The sequence below is a fragment of the Labrus bergylta genome, chromosome 21 (assembly GCF_963930695.1).
Source record: "Labrus bergylta chromosome 21, fLabBer1.1, whole genome shotgun sequence".
In the NCBI taxonomy this organism is placed as follows: Eukaryota; Metazoa; Chordata; class Actinopteri; order Labriformes; family Labridae; genus Labrus; species Labrus bergylta.
The window spans coordinates 7,699,604-7,726,872 of NC_089215.1; the positions used below are offsets into that span (position 1 = coordinate 7,699,604).

Below are 27,269 nucleotides of genomic sequence, written 5' to 3' on the forward strand. Positions count from 1 at the left end.
AAGGGCCTGTAGACAGAATGTTAGACCCCTGCCGTGCACAGAGCTACACAGTTGAAACAGGCAACAAGAAATATGAGCCGTTGTGTGGGTGTATAAACTGTATCTGAAGCCGTGTGCATGTGCGTTTTTAAAACCCACTTGTTTGACTTTGCCCAGTGTGTGTTTGTGTGTGTGTGTGTGTGTGTGTGTGTGTGTGTCTGTCAGACAGTGTCCTGAGGTAAAATCATCTCTTCTCTGCTGCCTGGGTCCCCGAGAGGCTTGTTAAGCTGCTAGGCCCTCCTGGAGCCAGCGCAGGGAGATGCAGACATGACTGCAGTGCTGGAAAATGAAGCTAGACGCACCATTACCCCCAGTGCCAGCATATTTGTTTTGCAGCATGATGTAAGCACCTCAACGATGTGCACATGAAATACAGGACATATGCTGCACATCCTGTAGCTAGGCCATAGTTAAGCCTAAGAAATGCTTATCTAGTTTTTGATTTATGTCGCTGCGGTAGGAATGGTATTTGTTCTTTACATGTTTGATTTGAACCAGGGGAATGTGGAAAATGCACAAGGAGAATAGATAACATAATGGCGGCAACAGTTTTGAAAAAGTCACACACAAAAATCACAACTATTTACATAGGAATTTTCTCACTCACAAACAAAAAAAACAAACACTTTTCTTGGACAAATATCATCCCCTCACTGTGTGTTTATTTGATTAATTTTAACCACGTCTTTATCATTATTTTTTGCCTAAAAGAAAAATGTTTAATAACTGAAGAGTCAACTTTCCTCCTCAGCAAATTTGATCTCTGAAATTCTCAGAGGAACTTACTGCCTGTTATGATGATATGACACATATATGTTATCAAAATCAAGTCAAAAATCATATTAACCCTTTAGAATTTGCTGACTGTTACACATTGCCTAACAAACAACTTTTTAAATATATAGAAAATGACTTAAGGAATCATTTTAGCAGCTTATTCACTGTTTTTCCCAGAAAAAAATGCCACCAGCGTAATTTCTTGGTAAATATGTTTGCTACCGAAGGCAGCTGGTTAGCTTCGTTTAGCTTAGCACAAAGACTTGGAGGCAGCTAGGTTGGCGTTGTCCAGAGATCAGACTGCCACCATCTCTAAAGCTCATGGCCATGTTTTGGCTATAGGACCAGTTGCCAGGCAACCAAAAGAGACTTCAGGAAGTCACTGGTCCAAGCCAAGAAATAGTCAATAACATCACACTTCACCTCCCCTCTGAAAAAAGGCTGAGTTTTCATTTTTAAATTTTTTGGTATGGAATAGTGTAATCTTGCAAATAGTACACATAACAAAAGCAATAATCCCATGACATGGTGAAGTAGCCCCACAAGGGTGGAAGGAAGGTAGCTTTCATGTTGCACTACAGACAGGAGATATCAGCCTTCTTATCAAACCTTTTGCAAAAAGCATTGTTTAGTTAACGATGAAAATGTGCTCATTAATCTGGACTGCTTACAGCAATGTGACAGGATTACATCACAGCAATACAAGTTCACTGAAAGTCCATAACCAAGTCAATTAGATAATAAGAATAAGTCGAGGTCATATTTCATATCACAGGTGGGTCGTTCATTGGTGGAAATCCTTCCTGATTAGAGCTGCGATTCACATCCAGCTGTTGCATTTGTGTGACTGAGACAGCTGAGGTAGTTAGTCTCTCCTGAGGGAACAACACTTTGTCTGCACTGCTGGGCACGCGCTCAAAGCCCACAGGAGCCGCACACAGAGATGGTAACAGGTGTTGCTGTGATGCATGCAGAGCTGCCTCGCGGTGAGCCTACCTGCAGACGTTCCTTCTCAAACACACACACTCACACACACACACGCACACATGCACACTCGTTCTCCAGATGGCCATCATACAGGATCAGTGAATCAGTCCTCTGGCGGCCATTGTGAGGGCGTAAAGAAAAAAAAAACAGCTTGTGATTTGTGATTTGTTCACGAGCCAACGACCAGGCAAAGTTGTCCCACTGATTGCATGTAGCGTCGTGATAAGGCTGCCGTGGCGATTGTCTCGGAGCGAGGAGAAAACACACATGAACAAACGCAGGTAAAATCCTCACAGGGCTTATTTGGCTGCTGTCAGGAGTAACTCATCTTAATCCAGGTTCACACTTCAACCGGGCCCGCTGTTGGCAAACAGATACAGAGCAGATGAAGCCATGATTCATGCCGTCTCTCTTCAATCACTTTCAACTGAAAAATCTGGAGCATCGTCTTTTGAAAAAAAAAAAACGTCTGCTGATACAACACTCTTTCTGCTCTGTCCAACAGAGCCCTCGCCTTTGTTTCGATTGTTTCCCTTACACTGAAAAAAAAACAACTCTTTTCGTCCAAGACAGTGTCCAACGCCACGCTAGGTGTAAATAATATTTTTCTATCTTATATTGCCCGAATAGCTCGTTCTGGCTGCTTAATCACGGGCATTTATGACTGTGGGATCAGAAATGCAGTATCTAAGGAAACCTGGTGGGTTGATGACAAGGCTGATTAAGCCATTTAAGTCCTTGATATGTGTTTAGCATAATCTGGCCTGTCTGCAAATAAGGTGGCAGGGAGCTGGTTGCGACTGTTTCTATCAAAAGCCGCTAGTTAGCTCAATCAAAGCAGCTGCTGGGAAGCATCCGATTTAATTCACCATTATGAAGAATAGAGGGGAGCGTTCTCTCTTCTCTCTCACTCTTCTCTTGTTGTGTGTGTGTGTCTCTCTCTCTCTCTCTCTCTCTCTCTCTCAGGGGTGAAGAGATTCCTTTCTGTCATCTGCAAAAAATGATGAGTGATCTGCTATTTCAGCCTCAGGTCCTTTCATGTTCTAAGCTTAATTTGATCTGAACCAGTGTTAATCATTCTGCAGCGACTGGGCCGAGTTGCTTGGAGGAAGGACTCCCCCCCCCCCCCCCCCCCCCCACTCCCCTTGTTGCTAAGATTGTTGTTTTTTTCTTGCAGACTGCATACTGTTTCCCCTCTGGGTTTGATTTGAGTCATGCTAATCCAGTCGGATAATGTTTTAATCAACATCTGCATTTAATAACGTAGTGTTACATGAACACACATTATGGCTGCATAATTAGGAATCTAATTTATCTCTACCAGTCGCTAAGCAAACACAGAGTCTCTCATTAGCCAATTGTTTTTTCTAATGATTATATTTGCTTATGACAGATATGTTCCTTTATTTATGTTGCGTAAACTTTAAACTGGAGCTAAAGCATTGTGGAATAAACAACATAATCTCGTTTTGATTGGCTGTTGCTGAGAATGCATGAGAATGAAACAACACAGATGGGAAGAACTTAAGGAAAACATGATGTCTGGTGAAATTAGAAAAACTCAGTCAGCTGACTCAGATTTTTAAAATACCACTGTCTCATTTGGACATGTTCTGGGTAGAGTTTGTTTGAGTTTTGTACCAGTAAAGGGACATCAGATGGAAAATAGCCAGTTAGCCTAACTGGTTTGAACCATCTTCTCTTTTCAGAGACTAATGTTAGTTTGTCAGTTGTCCCTGATTTAAATAAACTAAAAAAAATGAATAAATGTACTCATGTTAAATTAAGGCAATGTATCTAATTTCACCCTTTTTCATACGGACTACATTTCAATAATGCAATAGGGATGAATCTGAGATGACTGATAACTGTCTTCTAATGATTGGGGCGGCTGTGGCTCAGTTGGTAGAGTCGTCGCCTCTCAACCAGAAGGTCAAGGGTTCAATCCCCAGCTGTGCAACATGTCCAATGTGTCCTTGGGCAAGACACTTAGGGGTTAAGCATCATCAGGATGATGGTACATAGCAATCTACCATCAGTGTGTGAAAGGGTGTGAATGGGTGAGTGTGACATGTGGTGGACTTTGAGTAGTCAGAAGCTCAAGTCCATTACCATTACTATTAATGACACCATTAATATACCAATTCTTAGTGGTTCTCAACTCAAACTGTTTCTGTGATGCTCGCCTTCCTGGAGGGGAAAGACGAGAACCCCACAATCACACACAAGAACAAAACGGTAGCTACATGGGAAAAGTTAAAATGTATAAAAATACCATCAAGGTTGTGAACATTAATTTCACAAACTCACAAACTTGCACACAAATTGTGTGCAAACTCACAATTCAATAGACTTTATTTACCCTTTCTTTTTCTACCAATCATATCGACTTCATAATAATAATAATAATAAAAAGAAGACTTTTGAGTTCTAATGAAAGGAAATGTGCCACGTTGACATGCAGAAAAAAAAGAAGCTTCTATCAGATTGTTGCAGCACAGCCCAAATAGTTTTGTTTGAACATAAATCCCGCCCTCTGACAAGGCAAATTAGCCAGTCATAGTTAAGGATTTTGGCTTGGCATTTGGGTTGGCCAATCAGATTTCCCAGGCCATCCATTTTGCCACACCGCTGCCTGGACCACCCAGCTTGACCCCTTTTATGTCGATGTACTGTATATGAAATGCAAGAGGACATACTGACTGACCTTTATGAACACAGCATTAACAACACTGGAGATGGACATAAATGCCATATATTATTTTTAGTATGTCATACAATTGCCCTCTTCTACATCTCTGCTTCTAACCACTTCTCTGTTGACCATATTGTAAAAGTGTCCTTTCGTTTAACTACACTTCATATCGTTTTCTCATCAGTGACGTTAAAGCAAATTACATTTTCAGTTCTCTCCTTTCTTCTCTGTCTCTCTCTCTCTTTCTCCTTCCCTCCCTCTTCTTTCACTCAGCTGCACACTCCTCTTCTCTCCAAAAAGCACGCGGGCTGTCGTCTCTCCCTTCTGTCTGCCCCATCTGTGATGCAGTATGGGCCACTGGCTTGATAATGATAGGCAGGCAGAGCGTGGGGCTGCACACAAGGCAAACGGGGAACAAACCGACCTGCTAAAATGGAAGACAAAACTCGAATCAGTTGCTTCACAGAGTCTACCAGAGGCCTCCGCTTGCTGGTATAAGGTTTGCTGCAGCGGCTCTCGCTCTGCCCCACGTTCCTCCCACCCGTGCGAACGTGTGACATGCTGTATCATAACGTGCAGAGATGTGAGGTGGTTAAGAGGCGGAGGACAGCATCTTGATAACACAACAGATGTGAACCCCTTCCCAAAGCCATCGGCCCAGAATTGGTACCATGTGTTTTTCCTTTCCTCATCCCCCTCCTCCTCCTTCTCCTCCTCCTTGTACTTGTGCTAGAGTGAGGAAAGGCCCAGAGGCTCGTTAAAACTTTAATATACTGTACAATCACAGTAATTGAGTAGAATTTTCAAGTTCTTCCAGTCATGCTTTTAATTTATGAAGTCCCTATGAAAGTTTAATGGATTAGCAGTTGTAGAGTTGCAGCTATCTAAATCATTCTGCAGCTATCTCTGCCTGCACAGCCTGCCAAGTCCCGCCGTTAGCGTCCTGTGCCCTAGAAAGATGGCCAGATTGCTCCAAAGGCATGACTGTTGCTGGACGTCTGTTGAACACATTGTACCTAGAGGTCTTTTACAGAGCCGTGTGATTGGCTGGGAGCTAGCAAAGCGAGTCTTGGCACAAATTCTGATGCTGTTGACCAAATATCCGCTGTGTAAGTTTGGGGTTTCTTTTCTTTGTGTTGTATTATTCATGCTACCAAGTACAGGGTCCCTGTTGCTTGATGAGTGTAATATAGCATGCTCACTTAATTATAGAGCAGCTCTCACGGGAGGCATATCAGAGTATGTAGACAAGATGAATATGGTACCCCAGCTTCTCCTGCTTATGAATAGTGGGAAATGCAGCAATTTGTATGGCTAGAGATATGATATGCCATATCCTTGTTTCAGTTTTAGCTCCACAAGCCCGGTCGTACTTGAGATGTTTATTATTGTTATTAATATTTTGTCAGGAAGCGGGGATCTGAGTGACACGTGGGCCTGGAAGGGGCTTATTAAAAGAAGTTATTGTCGACGATCGCCGCAGAGCGATACAACACAGTGATTAATGGTGTGTTTTACAGCTGACAAAAAAGCGCAGGGAGACTCAGACCTGGGAGGACAGCACTGAGAAATCACTGCAAGGAAATTGCTAGGTATGCTTTAGCTCTAATGAAAGAAACCATCCTTCAGATGTGCATCATCCTGGACTGCCAGGGGCCATAGAGAAAATGAAACTGTTCTGATTTATTTTAGTTTTGACCTACTTAATGTTCTCAAATTAGGGTGTTCCATTATGACACAATCTGATTTCTGTTTTTTGATATTATATCATAATTGCATCACTTAAGCTCTGAAATGAAAACAAGCTTGTTATTGCATTTCCCTCTGTGACTTGACAGGTAGTGGCGACATCATAAAGAGACACACTTCTGTAGCAGTCTCTCGTCACTCCTTAACGGAAATAAATTTAGCCCATCTCAGTCACGCTGTCTGTCTCTGTGTCTCAGCTTCAAGAGCACACAAATAATGTCCCTGCCGACTTGCTGCATAAACTCTTCATTTAAACCCCTGTTTCCTAACTCAAACAGAAATAACTCACAGATAACAAACAGGCCTGTAGCCATCTAGTTGTCACAGTCCGGTGCAGTCCAATCATACCCCCTTCCTCTCCTGTCTTGTCCTATCCAACGTTGTCTGTCTCAGAGGTGAAGTCAAAGCAGGCAGCCCGCGCGTTATCAGCTTTTTTACCATCACACACTTATCAAAGCTCCCTTTTTCTTCTCCTTCTGTCGCCGCTTTTTTTTGTTGACATTGCTCTTGTCACGGCAAGTAAACACCAACAGTTATATCTGCGATGCCAACATCTCAGATAAGCCACATCTGGCCTATTGTACACATCTGGTGTGTGAGTGAAGAAAAGTAGAGGCTTTGTGAAGGGAAATAAGACTCAACTTGTAAAGGTCGAGTTGATGCTAGGTCATTTAATGAATTGAAAACTTCCTGAGGCAAGCACAAAGCATTGACTATTTATCTCAGTGTATTATACGACAGTTTGACAGATGTACTTTTTTTCTAATGCAGCTCATGAACAATAAAAAAAGATTAGATCACGATGGTGATTTTATAGAAAAAGAGCAATTCTGATTAATAATTTAGGCCAAAACAAATTCAAATTAACTTTTTAAAGCTCCTTAAAAAATGTGTTCAGATGCCTTCTCATAGTTTCTGGAATATCTTTTTTTTAGTTGGTATAACAGAACAATAATTTGCAGCTATCTTGGCCTTGGGAAAAATTGTTACAGCCATTTTTTCTAAACTTCCTAATATGCATCAAACAAAAGTGGAAAAAAAAAAAAAAACTTAAACACTGCATATTTTCTCCTTTTTTTTTTTACCTCTGTGTTTATGTATTTGTGTCTTGACATACTGTATGTGAATCTGTTGTTGCCCAGTAGAGGAGGCTGTGAGTTCTCCATGATACAAATAGAGCATCTCCTGGCCTCCTTCTAGTAGCTACCAGATTAAATCTGACCCTTATTAGTACTTGTGTGAGCAGCCTTTGAAACTACCCCCCTTCCCTCTGTCTCAGGGGAATCACTCGACAAGTATCGGCCACAACCTTAACCCTATCCCCCCGAAGATCATCCATTCATGCTTAGAAGAATGCCGGCTGCAGGCAATTGATGAGTTAGTTGTAAGCACTAGGAATTGTGAGCACTGTAGCTTTACAGTCCGTGAACGCATCCACTGGCCTCAGCAGCGTGCTGGCAGTGTGCACTATCTGGTTCAAGTGATGTCACAGGGGGCAGTGGATTTAAGCAGGTTTTAGTTTGACGCTAATCCCCTTGTGGCAAACGCTGTGTAGGAGAGGACCGTCCCTGCCAATGGCGTGCATCAACCCCATTGGATTACTCCGTCTCGTCCCCTCCTCCATTCTGTTGGCATTGTCCAGCATGTGTTTTTACCCCAATTTCTTAACCGGAGCGCTTAGTTTGGAAAGTAGGAATGATGGCCAGCACAAGCATGATCCATGCTGTAGAAAGGAGTAGATCCTCGCCCTAAAAGGTGTGTTTTTTTTACTCTCTCTGAATGTGTGTTTGTGTGCTTTTTTTAATGTGTTTGTCATGATGTGCCTCTCTCAGCATGGATTTCTAATGTTTCCAGGGCTGAATTATTTAGATAGGCCACCAGCAGGGAGCTACATGATAGCACAGACTTGATAGTGAGGGAAGGGGGGGGGGGACTACAGCTGCAGATCAGGTAAAAGGGTACCTCAGGCCTCACCTTTTCTCCACTCCTCCCTTTTGATCAGAGGCGAGTGTAACAGGAGAGTTGATACACAATACCATACCCAGCTCTATTTTCCGCCTTTATAGCTGACTGCTTTATTGTCTTCACTGATGCCTAACTCAAGTGAGCAGTCGCATTTTGGAGGCTCTCTGGGCCAGCGTGGTCCTGAATGGATAGAAGGCCTGAACGAGAGGGCTGCAGGTCGCTGTCAATACTGCGGCATCACTGCAGGGCGTAGGAATTCTGTGCCAGGAGGAGACTGCGGAGAGTGGTACCACCATCACCTAGATCTTGGTGGGAAACAGGAGCCAGGATCCATATACAACCAGATCCAGCAGGACCGGCATGTGCAGAACCTACTGAGGAAGAGCTCTGTTCCTGATCTGAGCAGCAGCCTCTACCTCAGGCAACTGATGGCAGGAAGAGCCTCTGCACCGCCTCAGGATTACTACCTGCTAGACGCTATCTTATCTGGTCTGCCACCTGAAGATTCTGGGTTTTATAGGGATAACCAACACCTGCACAGCAGATCAGCCTCGCATTATGGGCCAAGCGCTGGGGGGGTGAGGCCTACCTGGGATCAAGGACAAGCAAGGGCCACACCTTCCGTGCTGGCTTCCACTTCTACACCTACCCCCGCACCTCCTCCTCCTCCTCCACCTCCTCCTCCCCCGCCTCCGCCTCCCCCTCCTCCCCCTCCCGTTCACGAGCTGAGCCGTTTGTACAGGGAAACTCTGGCATCTAAGATGATCCCAGACGTCCAGCGTATTGGTGGCAGATCTCCGTCTCCTGCGGTCTACGGGGTTCAACCCCCTCTATCTTTTTACGCTGCTGAGCCCTCGTCTCTCCAAGCTTATAACAATATCAACAACTCGTCTCTGGACAGCCGCCAGCAAGCTGCCACCAGTTCAGCGGTGGATCCAGCTTCTCAGGTAATGGACGGATTTCCCTCTCGAGCGTATGGAGCTGTAGCCTCCCAGAGGCTACCTTACGACCCAAACTATGACCCCAGCTCAGCCATGATTGCTGCCACAGCTGGAATGCCCACCAGTATGCCTCCTCATCATCCCAGTGCTGCAGACCCAAAGAGGATGGTGGACCCTGCTTTCTTGGCTTTCCTGAGAGCTGAAGGTCTGGCTGAAAGCACTATCACTCTCCTGCTACAACATGGCTTCGATTCCACTCCAACACTTGGAATGATGGAGGACCATGATGTCCGCTCTGTAGCCCCTAACCTGGCCCAGGCCCGCGTTTTGTCACGTGTTGTGCTTGGTTGCAAGGCGGGTATGCCAGCCACACGTGCCCGATCCAACAGCTTCAGCCACCGCAACGACCTCTATATGCAGCCCCAGGGTTTGACAATGGACCCTGGGCTGATGCAGCAACCTCCCACCACCATCCAGACCGTGTCCCCAAGGATGGGAGAGTTTCTTGGCAGAAGACCAAGCAGCGCACCATCTCAACACCTTTTGGAGACCACCACCTACCCAGGAGCACGGCCACTGGGACCTGGAGCTTTCCCAGTCAGTCCTGGAGGATATAGCAGTGCTATGACTCAGGGAAGACCCCTATCCTTGTACAATGCCCATACCGGTCTTGCTTTGTCTGCCCTTGGACAACAGCCTCCACCAGCTCCAGGAACCCCTGGCGCAGCTCCCAAAACCTTCTCTGGCTCCTATTCCCCCATGGAGCTGATGAAGAGAACACCCAACCTTGCTCCAGCGTCGCCAGTAGCAGCATCAAGCCCCCTTCACAGCCCCCAACTTCTCCGGAAGGGGATCAATGCTGCCCCTGAAAGTAACCTCGCTCCTGCAACTTCAACATCTACTCTCCAAGTGCAAAATCTTAACAACAACAAGATGGTGGGACGTCGCACTGGTCCACCTGTCATAGTCTCAACCATGACCACCACACCTGACACAAGTAATGTCAAACTATAATTTCTTCAAAACCTCTTTCCTGGTGTTCTTGTTGCTGACTTGTTTTTTCAGGGCTATTAGTATAATTTGTGTTTGCCTGATTTGGCTTGATTTAAGAAAGATGAATGTTGAGATTTAATTCTGTTTATGAAATGTATGTTTATTAAAAGAGTTTTGCCATTCTACAAAACACCTACTGACAGCCCTTTTGAATCCAGGAGAAGCATGTAAGATGCATCTGACAAGTTAAGCAGCTTAGCTCTGAGGGTTTTTCTTTCTTTTAATTATGCAACTGTTTATACATGAATTTCAACATAGTTGTGTCATTTGCCAGAGGGGATCCTGTCTCATCACTGAGATGAAATATTTTGAAATATTTCTTTCTAGCAGCAACACTAGTAGTTATTGAGGTCAACCTGTTTCTGTGACTTTCTTTTACTCCGTTTTAAGGGCAGAATAATTAGGAAGCAACAGTGTGCTTTTTTTTTGTTGTTCTTCAGCTTTACTTTGCTTTCTAAGGTTTTTTTGTGCATGATTTATTTGCGTTTCACTGGAATTTAACAGTGCATTACATTTTTTTTATCTGCTTTTAGATGCTTAAACATACTATAGAGTAACTTATTCTTTCAGTATACTCTTAAAGCTTCTTTTTTTTTTTAAGAAAAAGTTTGCAAGTCTTAAAATATAATAAATGTCTAGCTTGTCTATTGTAACTAAAAGTTATTTACTTGATTCAGAGTGGCTGTCATTCTATTTTACACTGTACTCTCTCCTAATTAGGGGCTTAACTGCATCGAATCCAATTACGCTAATTGGATGTTTGTTTGTGAAGACCGTAATAGGTAGCTGCTTTTTATAGACACCCTGTTGTCACTATGAAATTCAGGTTGCGTTCTCTTGTTGCTTAAATGTCGTTTATTTATTTATTTTTTATTGCTGTTCACTTCTTAAGAAAAGATGTACATTTGAAAACAATGAAATGAATGATAGAAATGTTTTCTTAAAAAACGTTATAACCGTTCTGAATGCAATAATGCTAGATATTACTTCAGTTTTGTTGGTTTGCTTGGTGGAATTTCAACTTTCTTACCCGGTTTATGGCTCATCTTCAGTGGCCTCATAGGACACATATTTGTTTGTGGAACTTGTTTGTTTTATATGAGGCTAATACAAATAGTGTGGTAGATTATTTTCTTGTTCAGTGTGCCTCGTGAGGGAACTTTTTAGCAAGACATCCTCTCAGTTTATTTAAATACATAAAGTCCTTGGTTCTACCCTTAATAAGTTGATATATTTCCCTGTTGATGAGAGTTGATGAGCTTAGGGAAGAATTAAATCTTTTAAACTTGCTTTAAGCTGTATAACCCTATGTCTTGTCTGCCTCTCTAATGGGTCCATGGGCTGCTGCACTTGTTATAGAGTAATGACTCTTGCGAAGTGGCTTCCCTCTATGTGTTGTCAAGGAAATACGAAGCGAAGTACGAGATCCAGGGCAGGGGAAGGAGCATGTGGGGGGAGGCAGGGTGTACACTTTTAGCACAACAAACTCATTTGCATGTAGCTGACATTTGTTGCTTCAGTAACTTCATCTGATAATGGCCCTCGCTGCTGATCGGAAAGCATACTTCTTAATTGTGTGTTGCTAGGCAACCTAGGCTTCGTTGGTAATCAGAGAAAGATAATCTACACATTTAAGGAAAGGGAAAGAATGAAGCATGCAGCGTTGCACATTTATTTTGGGCACTTGTTACCTTTTTTTTTTTGCACAGCCATTTTCAGTTTTGAGCTGAAAGAAATTGAGTGAAAAAAAAAATGTTGCGGAGCACTTAATGAAAACATTACTCTAAGTCTCTTTCGCTCTCTCTCTCTCTCTCTCTCTCTCTCTCTCTCTCTGCACATCTCGAGAGATTGCTTCTCATTTTTGTGCAAAGGCTCGAGCACATCAGTGAAGAGCCGCTCCTATTACATGCATGCTTTTTTATGTTCAGACATGCATATTGATGAAAAGTTGACATATCATTCCTTTTGCACCTACTGAATAAATCGGTTGTTCTTCCAACATAAAAGCGAGCCTTCTCTTATCGTCTTACATCAAAGTGTAAATTTACACACAGCGTCTGACTGAGGCATCCACATTTCCATGTAGTCAAAATCGTATTTATTCTCCAAGTAGATTTTTGAAAGCAAAGATGTAAGCAGCGGTGAATCAGTGACTCCTTGAATATTTATTTCAAAGGTGCATGTGGGAGGGCCCTGTACGTGAAGTCCTCTCTGCTGGGAGCTGTCTTGGTTGGCTAAAGCCATAAGTAGTGTTAATAATGGCATTAAATGGTCGAGTCGAGCTTAGTTGCAACAGTCCTCTTCCACTCAAAGTAGGGAGAGCGCCGTGCAGCACTCGCATTGGCCATGGAGTTGTCCGTCAGTGGCATCCCACAGAGCAGCACAGGTGGGTAAACCTAACTTCAGTGTCACGTGAGGCAGAATAGCCAACCCCCGCTATAGCTAGAGGTGTGATTGGTTAGATTCCCTGTTTGTGTGCGTGCTCATTTGATTGACCAAGGTGGACGCTTGCATGTTGTCCACAAATACCAGCATGTGTCTTCCTTGGAGATAATCCAGGGAACATCTTCAGCTGTGCTTTTCTGGGCTGCAGAATTAGGAGATGAAGTGTTGGGGGCAGGGCTTACAGGAAAGAAGGAGAGTGACAAGAACTTGGCAACAGCTCCCTAGTAGCCATATTGGAAATGTCAGTTGAGTTGTTCACCTGTATAAGTCTGCTTTCCCTGATTGTATCCACTCATTCCTGGCAGACCCTTTCACCCCCTTTCTGACAGGAAGCCATCAGTGTTGCGGCTGACAGTTATGTAACCTTCAAGTGCATTGCTCCCGTGGGGGCCTGAATGGGATTTTAATTTCCCTGCCTGTATTTGTATTTGGAAGGACATCCATGAGGAAGCATGCCTAATGTGCTCTCAGCTGTCCTTGGCTAAACTGCTTTGTTCAGGTGTCTGACAATGATTTCAGGGTGCACGTCTGCTTGTTTTCACGAGCTATTCTGGAAGAAAACATTCCCTTTGTGTTAGTGAGGCCTTGCACGTTGTGTTAGGACACTGTGTGTCTTTTTTGTGTGTGTATATCTAAAGATCTGTTTTTCCCTTTGCAACCACTTTGATTTTTTCCTTGTATAATCCTTATTTGCACAAAATGAAGAGCTTGAAACTTGTTGTGTCTTGTGATATATGGACATAGGTTTGTGTACAACACACAATGCACAATGCTGCTGCACCCCCACCACTCTGTCACAGATGTCCCTCTCTCAGCAGCAGGAAGTGTTTGTCTTCATCACAGGCCGGCTGGATGTGACAGCAGGACATGGGGACATGACCTTAAGTTTCCTCTATCCGTCTCTTTCTTCCTTTGACTAGCACTATTTACAGTGCAGATATAGTGCAGACAGAAAGTATGAGGAAAGTGATAAGACAATGCTCTTAAGCTTACGACACAACCTAGAGTTTTTATGGGGAAAGAGTCCAGATTCCAACCTAAATCGGTACTAAGGCAAACTGAACATTAGCTTTATTTTCACAACACCAAAGAGAAGGCAAAACATTAACCCTGATTAGCAAAAGTTTAATTTATCTGCAGACTGTCAGTGGGTCATAGATTTCAGAAATCAGTTTTTGCCATTGCTTTGCTTTGCTATTTCAATATCAATTACGTAGACTATCAATGTATGCTAAAGCAGCAATCTTGAAGATCTTGGTGTTGTTCTCTTCGGCGGCCCCTATAGAGGTAAGCTGTAACTGCAGGTTTGACTTTTGAATCTTTATTTAACAGAGGTGTAAACAGGTTACTTGCTCACAATTTTGACTGTTTGTCCTTTTCTGTACTTTGAACTTCGATGAGCATTTATTATTTACATGTAATTCTCTGTAAAGTGATCTTGTCCTAGGTTCCTCTGCTTTGTTTAATTGCAACCAGCAGACAGCAAACAAAAAAACAGTGGCTGGGTGATGGACAACACTTTTACTTTAGACTCATCACAAAGTAAAAAAGAAAGAAAGATGAAAACACTCCAAATGTAAGGGCTTTTTTAATTTCTCATGGCTGACTTATCTCATCTTAAATTGGGTAAGCATATATAAATTCTACATATCTTAATGGGTTAATCTTATGAATGAATATAAACTCTATAACATAAAAATTTAAAGTTTTACTTAATGTCATGATCGTTGTTTGATCTTATCTCCGATCTCCTGGAGTAGATATAACAAAAATGCCTTGCTGTCATATTACTTCCTGACTGCGCTGCATGTCGATCCTGTCTTTTTTCTTGTTTGTTATTGATGCATTAATGAGTTAAAGGCTCTAATAGTGGAGGGCTAACGGCTTATGTTACCTGTCTAGGAATAGGCTGAGATTTAAAGGAGTGAAATCCTACTAGCCATCTGTGTGTTTGTGCCTTTAAGAGTGCCCGCATGGATCTGTATGTGTGTGTGTGTGTGTGTGTGTGTGTGTGTGTGTGTGTGTGTGTGTGTGTGTGTGTGGAGGCTACTATTCTGGCATCACGTGTCAGTGGGAGTGTGTGTCATCCTGTATAATCCCTCTGATATGAATGAGTGGAGACAGTCAGAGGTTGTCATTTTTTTTTAGATCACATGACATCGGTCAGGGGTTATTACATGGAAAGTAGCTGTGTGCTGTTGGAGTCAAATATAACTTTTTTCTTGTTCAATGTCTAACATCACTTTTGAATTATGTGATGCTCTATATACCCAGTTGGTACCAGGTATGTTGAGATTGAAATTAAACCGTGATGTTGAAGCTTCGACTTTAGCTTTAAAGCTTTAATTTGATTGTTTCCGACCAACAGATGGACGTTGTAGGAATTATTTCTGAAAGCTCAGCTGAAAAAATACAGAAATTAATACTGATGCCTTTTTATGGCCGATGAAAGCAAATCCGACCATCTGAGAGAAGATTGATCATTTTTATATCAGAATTTGACATGCCTGTCATCCCAGCCACGGCGGGTAGGTGTGAGAGAAGGTGATTAACAGCATGCTGGCGAAACAGCCCATGTCTAAAAATATTGATTGCGATTTGATTGTTGGACTTTTAAAAATAAAAGAAATAAAGAAAGGCAGAGATTTTTTTTTTTTGTCAGAAAATACAACTAAACACATGAAAAGAACAGAATCATCAAAAGCATAAATTGTCCACAAGGGTTGCTAAGTCAGCACAACCCAAAAGTTCCTTACGGCAGCTTTAATTTAATTGTAAAGATTTTTTTTGCCAAAAATGACTTTATTGCCTTTACCCACACATTTAAGTAGAACACTTGTTTATTGGCTTTTTGTCTTGGCTTATTAAATACAATGAATCAGTTGGAATATGATCATAGGAATATCTTGAATTTTCATTTTCTTAACCTTAAAAATATTGTTTTTCCATGATTGCCTTTACAATTTGGAGACAAGTATAGAGCACTATGATCTGAACACCACTCACCCCCTCACATTTAAAGTTAAGACAAGCAGTTAACCTCATGTTTATTGCTTGATTTTAAATCTGATGTTCTGGAGTGCAAGTGCAAACTGTATACTCTACTGTATAAACCTGCGATCACGATGCTATTCATGCTTATCTGTGCGCAGCTCTTCTGTCATGTGTCTCCAGTTTCCAGAGAACCTGGTAAATGTTACATGAACTATCTGCTGCTCCATCTCCACTCAGCCTCTGTATTGTTTGTGTCTCAGGGGAAATATGGCCAAGAAAATCTGTTTTTCCACTGCAGTTGTTGTTTTTATTCTCAGGGAGGAAAAAAAAACAAGTAAAAGAAAAAAGTGTTTCGGAGCCCGTCCCCCTCTTCCCCCCTCCCTCACTGCTTTCTCATGGTTGATCTTTCCAAACCATTGGTTATGTTCATAGAGGGATTAATGGTTCTGCAAAGCCAGCCAACCCACAGAGGGAACAGAGCCTTCGAGCGAATGAGGAACAGCTGGTCTCCTCCTGCTTGTGACAGCTTGAGTGTTTCAGTGTGTGTGCGTTTGTGTGTGTGTGTGTATGTGTATGTGTGTGTGTGTGTGTGTGTGCGCGCGCGCGTGTGTTTGCACTGTAGTAGCAGCTGACCTCTGCACCGGGTCAGAAGTGTCATCCTTGGTCCGAAAATGGGCCTGAAGTCTTAGTCTTTCTCTTGTTTATTGTGCTGCTGCTGTGCTTATAGTGGAGCAAAACATTTTTGTAGCTTTCAACAGCCCAATCCGCTTTTTGATCAGATTAATTAATATTGTTTTGATTATGTGTTTTTTATGTGTTGTGTCAGGAAATATATGTTTTATTATTATCTGTAAATATGGTATGAATATCATTTCACTAAAAAAAACTAGGTTCTTCCAATACTGAAAGTTTCCGTCAAAGGAAAATTGGAGTAAAGGTTTTATTGGGTTTAGTTAAGCAGCAAAGTAGGGAGGGATTTGTAGCAGATATTGATTGGCATGTACTGGGACAGAAATTCAGCCCTTCAGACTTTAAGATTGAGAGGCCCTCATTTTTCAGTTGCATGCTATATTTGGTTATTACCATGGAAACTAGCATTTCATGAAATTCACCGATGCACTATGTAGATTTGGTGGTGAAGTTGGAAAAGTGAAATAATTCTATGCTATATTTTCTGATCTAAATACACAAACTTTATTCAAATGAAAAACAGGGTCCAGGAGAGTTACAGTTTCACTGTTGCAGGCCCACCACCATAACTTCTTGTGTAGCATTTGATCTTCAAACAGTGTTCCAGGGACCAAGTTTTCCTCTGAGGACAGTTTGTGTAGAGAGTTATAAACATATACTACAGAATCTGAACATTTCTCCAACTTTCACAGTTCTGTAACACAAATCCACAGTGCACCTTTAAGTACATTTGTGCAGTTTCAGCACCACTCCACAGTCCACACATACAGTGACCATACCTCCTGTTTTCTCATACAGCTATCAAGTTGCTGGGGGTCATAATGAATACATTTGGACTGATTCAGTGTTAACAGTAAGGTTCATGTAGCCGGTGCTATCTCGTAACATCAGTTAATAAGCTTATGTATTAATTTATTTTTTCCATAGACATATTGAACAATTCAGAGTATATCTGTTACTTCTGACGCCGGGAATGCACACAATATGCCCACCTGTCGTGTACCTGCTGCTCGCCCAGCCTCATCAGCAGCAGCCTGTCTCATGGCCACAGATACTTTGGACCCTCCACCGCAGAAAATATCGGTAAATTTTGCACATTTAGCTGTATCTTGTGTCACAACTTTTGCTCTAAGTTTCACGACTTGACGCCTGCAAACGCTTTCATTTTCTGTCATGAAGATCCTGCATGAGCCAATCAGATGTCAGATACAAACGAGGATCAGTCCAAATTGTGAGGGGTCTCAGTAGGCTTGTACCCCCCCCTCCCCCCCTCCCTCCTCAATATTAAATAGTATTTGGCCCAGTCTCACAGGCAGCGTTCCGCTCTATGCTGCTAGGCCATACTGGCTCCGTACAGCAGCTACTCACATCAAAGGCTTAAACATAGAAACTCTTTGACCCCCGGCCGGATCAGCTTGGAATGGGTCGGCCGTTCTGGAGTCCTACCGAACCTCCCGATGGCCACCCTGGTTGTGACCAAAAGCTGCTAGCTAGCTTGTAGGTCCTGAAATAAGATGCAAGAATGCTGTAAACTCAAAAGTTCAAACTGAGTCTTCATCAATTTTTTTTATTTCCTGCATAAAACCAAAAAAAGTAGAAGACAACTTTTTTTTTGTCTATGTTTAGGAAGATACTGATTTTCTATTTAAGACACATATGATGGGAAAAACACAAACTGATTTCATTGGGATTTTAAAGAGCCTTTTAAGATTTTTGTAGAATTACATAAGTTGAAGTTTTTGGTATTTTTTTGTTGTTCATCACTTCAGGGAGCTTTTGAATGTCCCATTAGTTTGACTGATTAGTATTTTGCTGCGGTCAATTTTTTCCCTGCCCGCAAAGCATGAATAGCTAGGTCTTCCGACTGTTTCTGGGGATCGCGTTGTCATCTTTATTCTACTGGGCTCCCTATCCTGGTCTGTTTTGTTTACAGGATAGCAACGATAGCGCTCGCCGCTCGCTATCTGTAAGAATGGCAACACTTTGATATAATCTCCCCCAATTATCCGTCGTCAGTTCTGCTGCGTATTATTCTGCTCTCCATGGCAGCTGGGGAGGAGATTGGTTTTGTGAGCGTCTAACAGCAACAGCTGCATCCACTAAAACAGACAACTACCTCTGCACACCTCCCTGGTCCTTCTTTTTTTGTGTCCCACCCCCCCCCCCCCCCTTTCTTTCTTTCTTCCTCTCTCTCTCTCTCTCTGTGGTGGGCAGGTCACCCTGAATTATTCATCAGTGTGAAATGAAAAAGCTCATGGATATTGAATATCCCCTCTGAAGTGGTGGCCAACCTTGTGTGTGTGGGTTTTTTTTCTCTTTTTTTTTTTTAGTGCAGTTGAAAAGAGTAAAGAGCAGCGGATCTCATTGCCAGGGTATTTCAAAGGTTAACCGATTGCTTTACCTCGCTCACATATTTACTTTCTTCATGGTCTGTAGCCAAGGAGGAGATGTTGGGGAGGGGGGGGGGGGGCAGGTTGAAGAGGTAGAAGATTGAGGAAGAGGAAAGATGAAAAGAATAAAAATGAAAAGTAACCTGTGTTCCTGTGGACATTTTTTTCTCCGATAGACGCCATCCCTCGCCGCATGTTGTGACGCTTGTTCCTTCCTGGAACGAGTGCGACTGTAGTTGTTTGTGGTCGTCCCGATCGACCGGTTGTCATTCGTTTCCCTCGCGGCCCACTGTGTTCCTTCATTGTCCTCATGCCTAGTCTTTTGTCCTGCGGTTTGATCTGCGGCCCGCGCTGCAAATCAATGCTACTGGGTGCCATTCACTCGTCTCAGCAGCCAGCAAACACAGCGGGGACTCTCAGAACGTCTCCCATGTGAAAACATATAAAACCAGCAAAGAGAATAAGTAGAAAAAACCTTCAAGCTTCAGAGCTGTGTTGTTGTTTTATTATGTCTTTAGGACATTTTTGTCACATTTAGCGTCTTTATTTGTCTATCGAGCTAACTGACAAAGTTTCCCTTGAGGACAAAGACTTAGAAGAGCCTCAGTTATACCAGAGAGCAAATGCTAAAATATTGAATAAATAAAATGCTTAAAAACTACTCAAGGGGCAATCCTTTCTCCTGTTACACATGTTGTACATGCTAATAGGACATGGTGTGTTTTATTCGCTCAATAATATCCAAGAGAACAGTGCTGCATTAACCCCCAGTCGCCCCCATTGCCCATTATGTTCCTACTACCCTTTCAGTGTTCACAGTCCATTTTCCCTCATTCCCAATTTCTACTGCAGCGTAGACAATTACTCAGGAATCCTTTTAAGAGTATTTCCAATCCGTGCAAAGAGCGAATGTGCCTACAGGAAGCAGCCACAGGATTTAACTTGCTAACCTTCTACAAAAGTATTCTTAACATAGTCGTAATGACTGACAATTGGAGAGGGGGTAAGCTCTTTTTGTTTTCCTTGAATAAAACAAGTCAACATATTTGTCTTCCAGGAAACAGTTACTGTATAAGGTACTGAATTACGCAGGGTTTTTCCGCTCATTTGAGAACATTGTGTTACTTGCAGGTAATTCCACTTTAGCAGAATCACAAAAATATACAGTTTAGACATGTTCCGGTACCGGTTTATCCTTTCAATGATTGATCCTGATACCTACAGACTCAGGTGAGATAGGGTACCTCTCCTTTAACAGTGTAATTAAAGAAGACATTCTGGCTTATTTGCTATGATAAGATTCACTGGCATGCTCACAAAAAGCAGATACAGTGTTTTAGACTGTAAAATGGATAATACTACTATTGTTAGTGATGCAATATTGGCACTAATACCCATACAGGTACTGATATTGATACTGATATTGGTACCAATCCTGGCACATATACCCATACTGGTACTTTTTCAATATTGGCGCTAATACCTGTACTGATATTTATACATGTATTGATTCCGATACTGGTATTGGTACTGATTCTAGCACAGATACCAGTACAGTTCTGGTATAGATAAGAAACTACTCTACTTTAGGTTGCACTCAAGCTTTAGGTCAATGCATCTCTATCCTCGTCACAGGTTTTAGGTGTTACAGGTGTCGTATTTTGTGAACACATTACAAACTCCAGTTACAGAGAGACTGAGGGGTTATGGTGAGTGATGGGGAAAAGGTCCTCTCTCTCAGACGAAGGGTGAAATATCATCTGCCTATGTGTAGGGTGGTGGATAAGTAAGTGGTTGGGAGTTTGTTTCCATAGGGTGTAGGAGACAATCAAGAGGAGGTTTTGTGGGATTGGGGGGGGGAAGGGGGTCGGGTTATGATGATGAAGATGGTTGTAACTCTTCAGCAAAGTGAGCTTTAAAAGGCTGTAAGTAGACACCTCATTGTATCCGATGGCTGACTCCTCGCTGACAAGACCTCGTGACCCTGCTGTATTTATTGTAATGGAGCACAGCTGGGCTACAGCTTCTATGGGTTAATAGCCATGTGACAGCTTTCCGAGTGTGTGTGTGTATGTGTGTTCGGCGGGTGTAAATGTGTGTGCATTCATTTTATTTACCCGTGCACTCTGCTGAGTGGTACGCAGGGGCGACACTCGGGTGGGTGGGACTCTCTGCTGTTCCTCCGCTCTCTCTGCCAGGCCAGATGGCTCCTGTCACCGAGGGAGGAGGAGGAGCGATGGAAGGAAAAAAAGAGGGGAAGAAGGGAGATCTGAGTCGCCCCTTAACAGCGCCAGAGTGGCCTGTCCCCAGAGTCCCCACATCTGGAGACCACCTGCAGCTGGCTCAGGCCGCTTCCTCAGTCCTCATCCCTTTCCCTCATGCACACGCTCTGTTTTTCCAGATGGGGGAGGTGGCGTCGGTGTGTTTGGTCAGGCTGTGATTTGTGCCCATATTACAGCAACTTTACAGGGGGAGGGAGTGAAGAAAGAATGGTGCAGTGATGGTGTCAAACAAGCATATATAGCAAAATATCATTTTATTTTATGACTGCACCAGTCTCCAAGAGCTGTGTTTTTTTTCTGCAGTTGTTATATTTCTTCTTTAATTCCTCCCTGAGTAAAAGAGCAGATTGAGAATGTTTTGCTTCTCTTTCACTGTTGCTGCAACTGGTCCAGAGGCCACAGGGGGGCTGTTCCTGCCTAGAAAATAAAGCCTGCTCACACTCCATGGCTCCCCCTAAATAAAATACTCTAATTTGCATTCCCATTCTGTAATGTATCCCTCCTCTTTCTCTCTCTTTTTCTTCCTCTTTCACTATCTCTCCGTCCCTCATCCCTACATCTTTTCAGCCATGGTCCCTGTGATTCTGCAGGGATTGGAACGTGGGAGGGAAACAGAGGAGGGGAGGCAGAGAAAACAAAAGCAGAGAGCCAGTGTTGACTCAGGGTTGTTATCTGGACCACTGCTGAGGGGGTGGGGGCTCTTGTGTGCATGTGTGTGTTTCTACATACAAGCCTGGGGGGGGTTATTTACCCTGGCTGCTGCTGCCATGGCAGGTGCCTCTCAGTGGATAAACCTGGGCCTCCTAAATAAATAGTCACAATGGGGAAATCAGACTTGCGTCACCAAATACTACACTACCACTGCTCTCATTTCCTATTTTCTCCAACCCTTCTCTCACTAAGGGTATCCACCAGCTTAATATCGGCGACCTTTCCTTGAAATCTCTCAAAAGAAGTGTCATTGAGCCTCAAGGACAAAAGGGGATCTCAGGGAATGCATTTATCAAGAAAAAGTGTAAACACTGTTATCAGCATTTATTTATGTTCACAGGAGCCACTCGTCTGTTATTTGTTGTTGGATGCAGTCTCAGCTTTTTCTCTTTAGAGATGTATGCTTTTAAACTAACTTGTTGAGCTAACAAAAATGACCTTTGGTTGAGATAATTTTGCATTATTCATCAACGTGCACAAGATATGAAACGGGGACAGATGTATCTTGCCTCTAAGGAAGCCTTGCCCAGTAAAGAACTTTGTGGGAGTTCAACTTGATTCACTCAGAGTAAGTTGACGTTTTGGTAAAGCTGCAGAAGATTTCATTCCTGGTTGAACTTTAATAAAAAAAAGTTAGTGAACCACAAAGTAACTCTCCAATCAATGGTGAGTTGTGTTAACAAACGCAACAAGATGAAGAACTGAAGAAAGGTCATAACTGACAAAATATCAAGAAGGCAACATGCTTCCTTACAAGTCTTAGTTTGACTCTTAGTCATTTTCTGGCTTATTGCAACAAACTCTCAATTTCACTTATCCCAGTTTGCAGAGCATATCTGACTACTTTCGCTGTTTAGATTAATTAAGCCTTGTAAGGTAAGATACTTATTTATACCAAAGAACAAACAGCTTCAAAACGGTAATTGTAAAGGCAACAGGACCTAAAGGACTCTAAATGGCCTTGGTGTAGTTGTGCTAAGTCCAACTGTGCTAAGATCTGCTCAAATGCATTGTGGTGTTTATATCATGGCTCCAATGTGAAACCAGGGTGGGATCTTTGTGCATGTAGTGAAAGTGTTTCATACACTTTTCTGATTGCCAGTATCTTCTTCTAAACACTTTTCGTTACTACTTTGATAAGTCTGATTAGACACAACATTGATACAAAAGCAAAAACTGTGTTGTAGACATAACACTGTAGCCTTATTCAGACTGCTGTTTCAAGCCGCGATATTTTACCCCTCTGTGATGTTTTGCCTTCAATCTTGCGGCACTTAGGCGCAAAAAGCAGTCGGGAAAGGGCTTGTGACTTCTGCAGCGTCCTTTTTGCAACACAACCCGACCTCGTGTGTGCATGGGGCTTCTGTGTGTCTACTTACCTTACTCATAGAGTCATGTTTCAGCTCGAATATTGAACTGTATGTGGAAATTTAAATTGTTTAAAGGAGTTAAATTTGACAGAAAACATGGGAACTATTTCTTGGTTAGGAATTAGCTCAAATGGAAATTCTTGAAAGTGAGATATATGAGGATGAGGATATAGTATGTGTAAAAAAAATGTTCTGTAATTTGACTAAACATCATCTTTACTCAGAAAGTTAGCATATAAGACAGTACATATAAATAACAAGCTAAAACTTCAAGAAGTTGAAATGATCCTAATGCACCGCAAGAAAGAAGTCAAGAATGGAAAAATTTTTTAGCATTAAAACTCGTCTATAGAAGCTAGTAGGGGTATTCTCCGGGGTCCATTTTGCTCCTGAGCTGAACCTCCTCTGCTGGCTCGAGTTGAGCATCTGAAACGGACCCCTGAACCTCTGGTCTTAATGTGGTCAGCTGAAGCCTCGTCTCCTAACGGCAGGTTTGGCTCACTCCACCATTCGCTTTCTTAAAATCCATTTAAGTGCTTTAGGGGGATTTAACAAGCCTCTACATCCAGCATCCTCTCAGCAGCACAGTTCCAGCACTTACAGGAAAAGGGCGCTTACAGTATAATTAGGCCGGTTAAAGAAGAGGGCTACCTCTCAACGCTAAATCCACAAGGGCTGTGTGGAGGTTTGGGGGCCATTTGTCGGGTCTTCTAGAGCGTGACCGCCTGCTCTTGATGTCTCACTGTGCTAAAGGTCAGAGCTGTAAAAAAAAAAGTCAGGCAGCCGGAGAGAAAATGTGAAACATTCTTTGGATTTAAAATAAGAAAATTGTGTTTTTAGGCATCTGAAAGAAAATAAAAAAATGCCTCAAAGGAAAAAATTAACTGTGGGTTTATTGCCTGTAAACATGGAGCTGAAATGGTGTCAAGGATCATCATGCTTCATTTTAGCTGTGCTTAAAAAAAAAAAAACACCCAACCAGGATGGATTTATATTTTATAAACCTGTCCTTGTGGGTACAAGTACAAAAAAGAAAAGGCTGGACAGAATATTGTCATGTTATAATGTGTAAAAAACTAGAGAAAAAACAAACATGAACTTTGTGTTTCTTCAAAAGAACAATGAAATAGTACAAATAGATAAGATAGATAACTACAACAGTGATCTTTAAGTATTTCATGCATCAGGTTTCGCTGTAATAAATGTGTGTGTTCATGCTCTGAGGTGTTGTCGTGGCTTTGCTGAGGGGAGAACAGATGTAGCCTTCAGTGCTGGTTTACACCCGGGTCTGGCTGCTGTACATCTGAAAAAGGAAGTGTGTGTTTGTGTGTGTAGGGTGGTGGTGGTGGGGTGGTGGGGGACCTGCTGTGCCAATCTGTTCTCATTAGTGTTTACTCGCCCCCTCCAAACATGTAACGACACGCACGTCAACTGCTGGAGTCAGAGGAGTATTGCTGTTTGTTCACACCGGGCCCGCGGCTGCACGAAACACCCATCCTCGCTGTCTGCATACCTTTTCCAAAGAGACCTGCGATCCTCTGGACTCATTAGCCAATGATTGTCAGCCATGGTGCCTTGCAGGAGAGATCACAAGCAGCTCTTGAGGGAGCAAGACCCTCTAGATATTTGTTAACTTTATGAGCACAAGTATTGACATCAATTCAACCACTCCTGAAGATTTATTTGAAAAAATCTTCACTCGTGTTTCACAACAAAACTGGTCAAATCTGAGGAATTCTATAGCTTCATGCACACGGCCCAGGACTCTGAAGTTGGTAAAACAAAGCAGATTCATGTAAAGAATCAGTGTCTTGTGGCTATACTTCAGGGGCTACTGCTGTGTTTTGTTTTTTTTGTTTGTTTTTTTTTTGTCTTTTGGCAGTATTTCTGTTTACTTAAAGCTGTCGTATTATCACACACAAAAAAAAATCCTCTGGCTTTCTTTTAAAGTTTAAACAAACCAACATTTAGAGAGTGCACTGGAGAAGTTTGAATGCCCGCCATGTGAGTTGAAAGTTTGGTTTGTTTGATCTATCATTATATCAAAAGTTAATTTGATGAAAAATCTTGTTTCCAGGTCATCGCCCACTCTTAAATAGAAATGTTAATGTCTGACCTTTAATCTCAAACTAACTTCCATAACACCATTTAGAAAAACTATTCTGTTTGAATGTGTCAATTCAGGCAGCACCAGCGCTCATAATGTCTTTTTTTTAATTTTTACTGTTTCTTTGAGGTCACAAAATTGCACCATCTCTTAATAAAAAATCAAAATTAACAGCTGCATTTTGGCAGCTGTCATACATTTCCAAATTGTGTCTTTAAAGCACATCAGCGACTAAATCTTGTGTGAGGCACTTTGAATTGCCTTGTTGTTGAGATGTGCTCTATAAATAAACTTGCCTCGTCTAAACTCTGGTAAAATTTAAGTTGTTGTGTCTCAATAGTCTAAAAATGATCATGAGTCAACACAACGGACTCAAATCTTTTGATCAACTCATCTGTCTTTACACAGTGTCCTCTTACTCAGATGAAAAACATGAACATGCAGCCACGCCTTTTCAGGTGTCAGTGTAATGCCCCCCTCCCACTCCAAGTTTTCTAAACTTTTCTTTTCTCCTCTCCTCTCACTGAAACATTCATAATTTCTTCACATTGTATTGCTTAGTTTAGATTTATTGCAAGATAAAACTAAATTGGTTGTAAAAATTCTGTCTTTTGGGCTGACCGATAAGGGATTTTTTGGTCCCATACTGATATTGAAATTAGGGAGAGAATAAAATCTGATACCGATATTTTGGCCAATATCTTTCTTTGATTTTTTTAAAATCTGTAGAGATAAACATAGATGTACACATTTATTGCATTAATCACTCAAATGCAGCTATCAAAAACTGGAGAGTCAAAAAAACGCACAACGGAGAGTCAAAAAAAAAATTCTTATAGGATACACGAGTGGTAGGATATAATTTCTCAGCTTGCAGCTCAATACTATTCGAGCTTTTTGACCTGAGAGGTTGGTAGTCATCAGTGGCCATTTAAAGAAACTCTGTTGTTCTTTTGTATATCCTCCTTGATTCTTTATTTTCTTTTTAAATCATCCACCTCCTTACAGACCGCTCTGTTTGATGCGAAGCTGTGATCTGCCACGTTCCATATTAACATATTGCTGTCAATCAGCTCCCCCTCCCACTCCTGCATATCCTCTTATGTTATTGAAGAGAGAAAGATCAGAGGGGCAGGCGTATCCCCGCCCTCCATCAAGAGTGTGTATACGTGTGTGTGGCTATATGTGTGTGTGTGTGTGTGTGTGTCTGGCCGGCTGGCAGTAAGTGGGGGCTGCTGCCTTCCTTTGATGGTCACACTCCCTCAGATGTGTCATTGGTGCAGACGGCGGCTCAGCCGACATGCCGCGTCTCCTCTCGTTTGGGCTGAGAAAAAACAGTGCTGATAGTCACCTAAACACACATACTTAAAGTGGATACACACAACTCTTCTGCAGAAAAGCAGGAAATTGGCCTCACACTGGGCTGTTCCCCCCTCTCCACTTTACTGTCAGTGATAATCGGTTGTGGCGTGTGACCATGCCGACTCTTTGTCTATTGGTCGCACCTGTCATGCAGCCGGTTAGGTGTGTGTGTGCGTGTGTGTGTTTTTGTGCATCGCCATGGTCTGGCCGTGCTGCAGAATTGCAGGGAGGCTCCGGTTACATTGTTATTCTAAACAGTGGTGTTTTCAGCCGCTCGTCCTCGGAGTCGTTCAGCAGAGCGATCTGTCAGTTCGCTCCTCTCACTCCTCCCCACTACTCTTCCCTCTTCTTCCCTCCGGGGACCAAACTGTGAACTTAACACACTCGGCTCTGATGACTTCCCTGATGGTGCGAAAAAACAGCCAACTCTACAGCTGTAATGTTATTGCTGGAGCGGCTTGAATGTTGCATTGTTCTTCTGGTTGGATGTGTGTGTGTGTTTGTGTGTGTGTGTCCGAGTGCGTGCATGTGTGTGTAACATTCACAGCGAGGGAGGGGAGAGTGAGTGAGTGTGTGTGTCACTATTCCAATCTCTTCCTGGTAACCCGCAAAATGCCAGGGTGGGGTGAGTTTTTTTTTTTCCCTGAGTGTGTATGTGTTTTTTGGGGGTTGAGATGAAAGTTAAAAAAGAAGAGGAAACCAAATGATCATG

The 27,269-nt window shown here is 42.5% G+C and overlaps 1 protein-coding gene across 6 annotated transcripts in view; it reads left to right on the forward strand.

Annotated features, from left to right (window-relative positions):
- The window catches only part of ctbp2l (C-terminal binding protein 2, like), a 103,509-nt gene that overhangs the window by 45,543 nt on the left and 30,697 nt on the right, over nt 1-27,269 (forward strand). For 2 of the 6 annotated variants that reach the window (XM_020644722.2, XM_065949933.1), the window contains exon 1: nt 8,323-10,150. The exons of 2 other annotated variants lie outside the window; for them this stretch is intronic. In XM_020644722.2, the coding sequence (XP_020500378.2) occupies nt 8,338-10,150 (1,813 nt within the window). In that variant the 5' untranslated portion in view covers nt 8,323-8,337. Of the gene's footprint in view, nt 1-7,877; nt 8,003-8,322; nt 10,151-12,493; nt 12,593-27,269 lie in introns of those variants that run through there. 2 more of the 6 variants (XM_065949938.1, XM_065949936.1) reach the window with 2 other exon arrangements.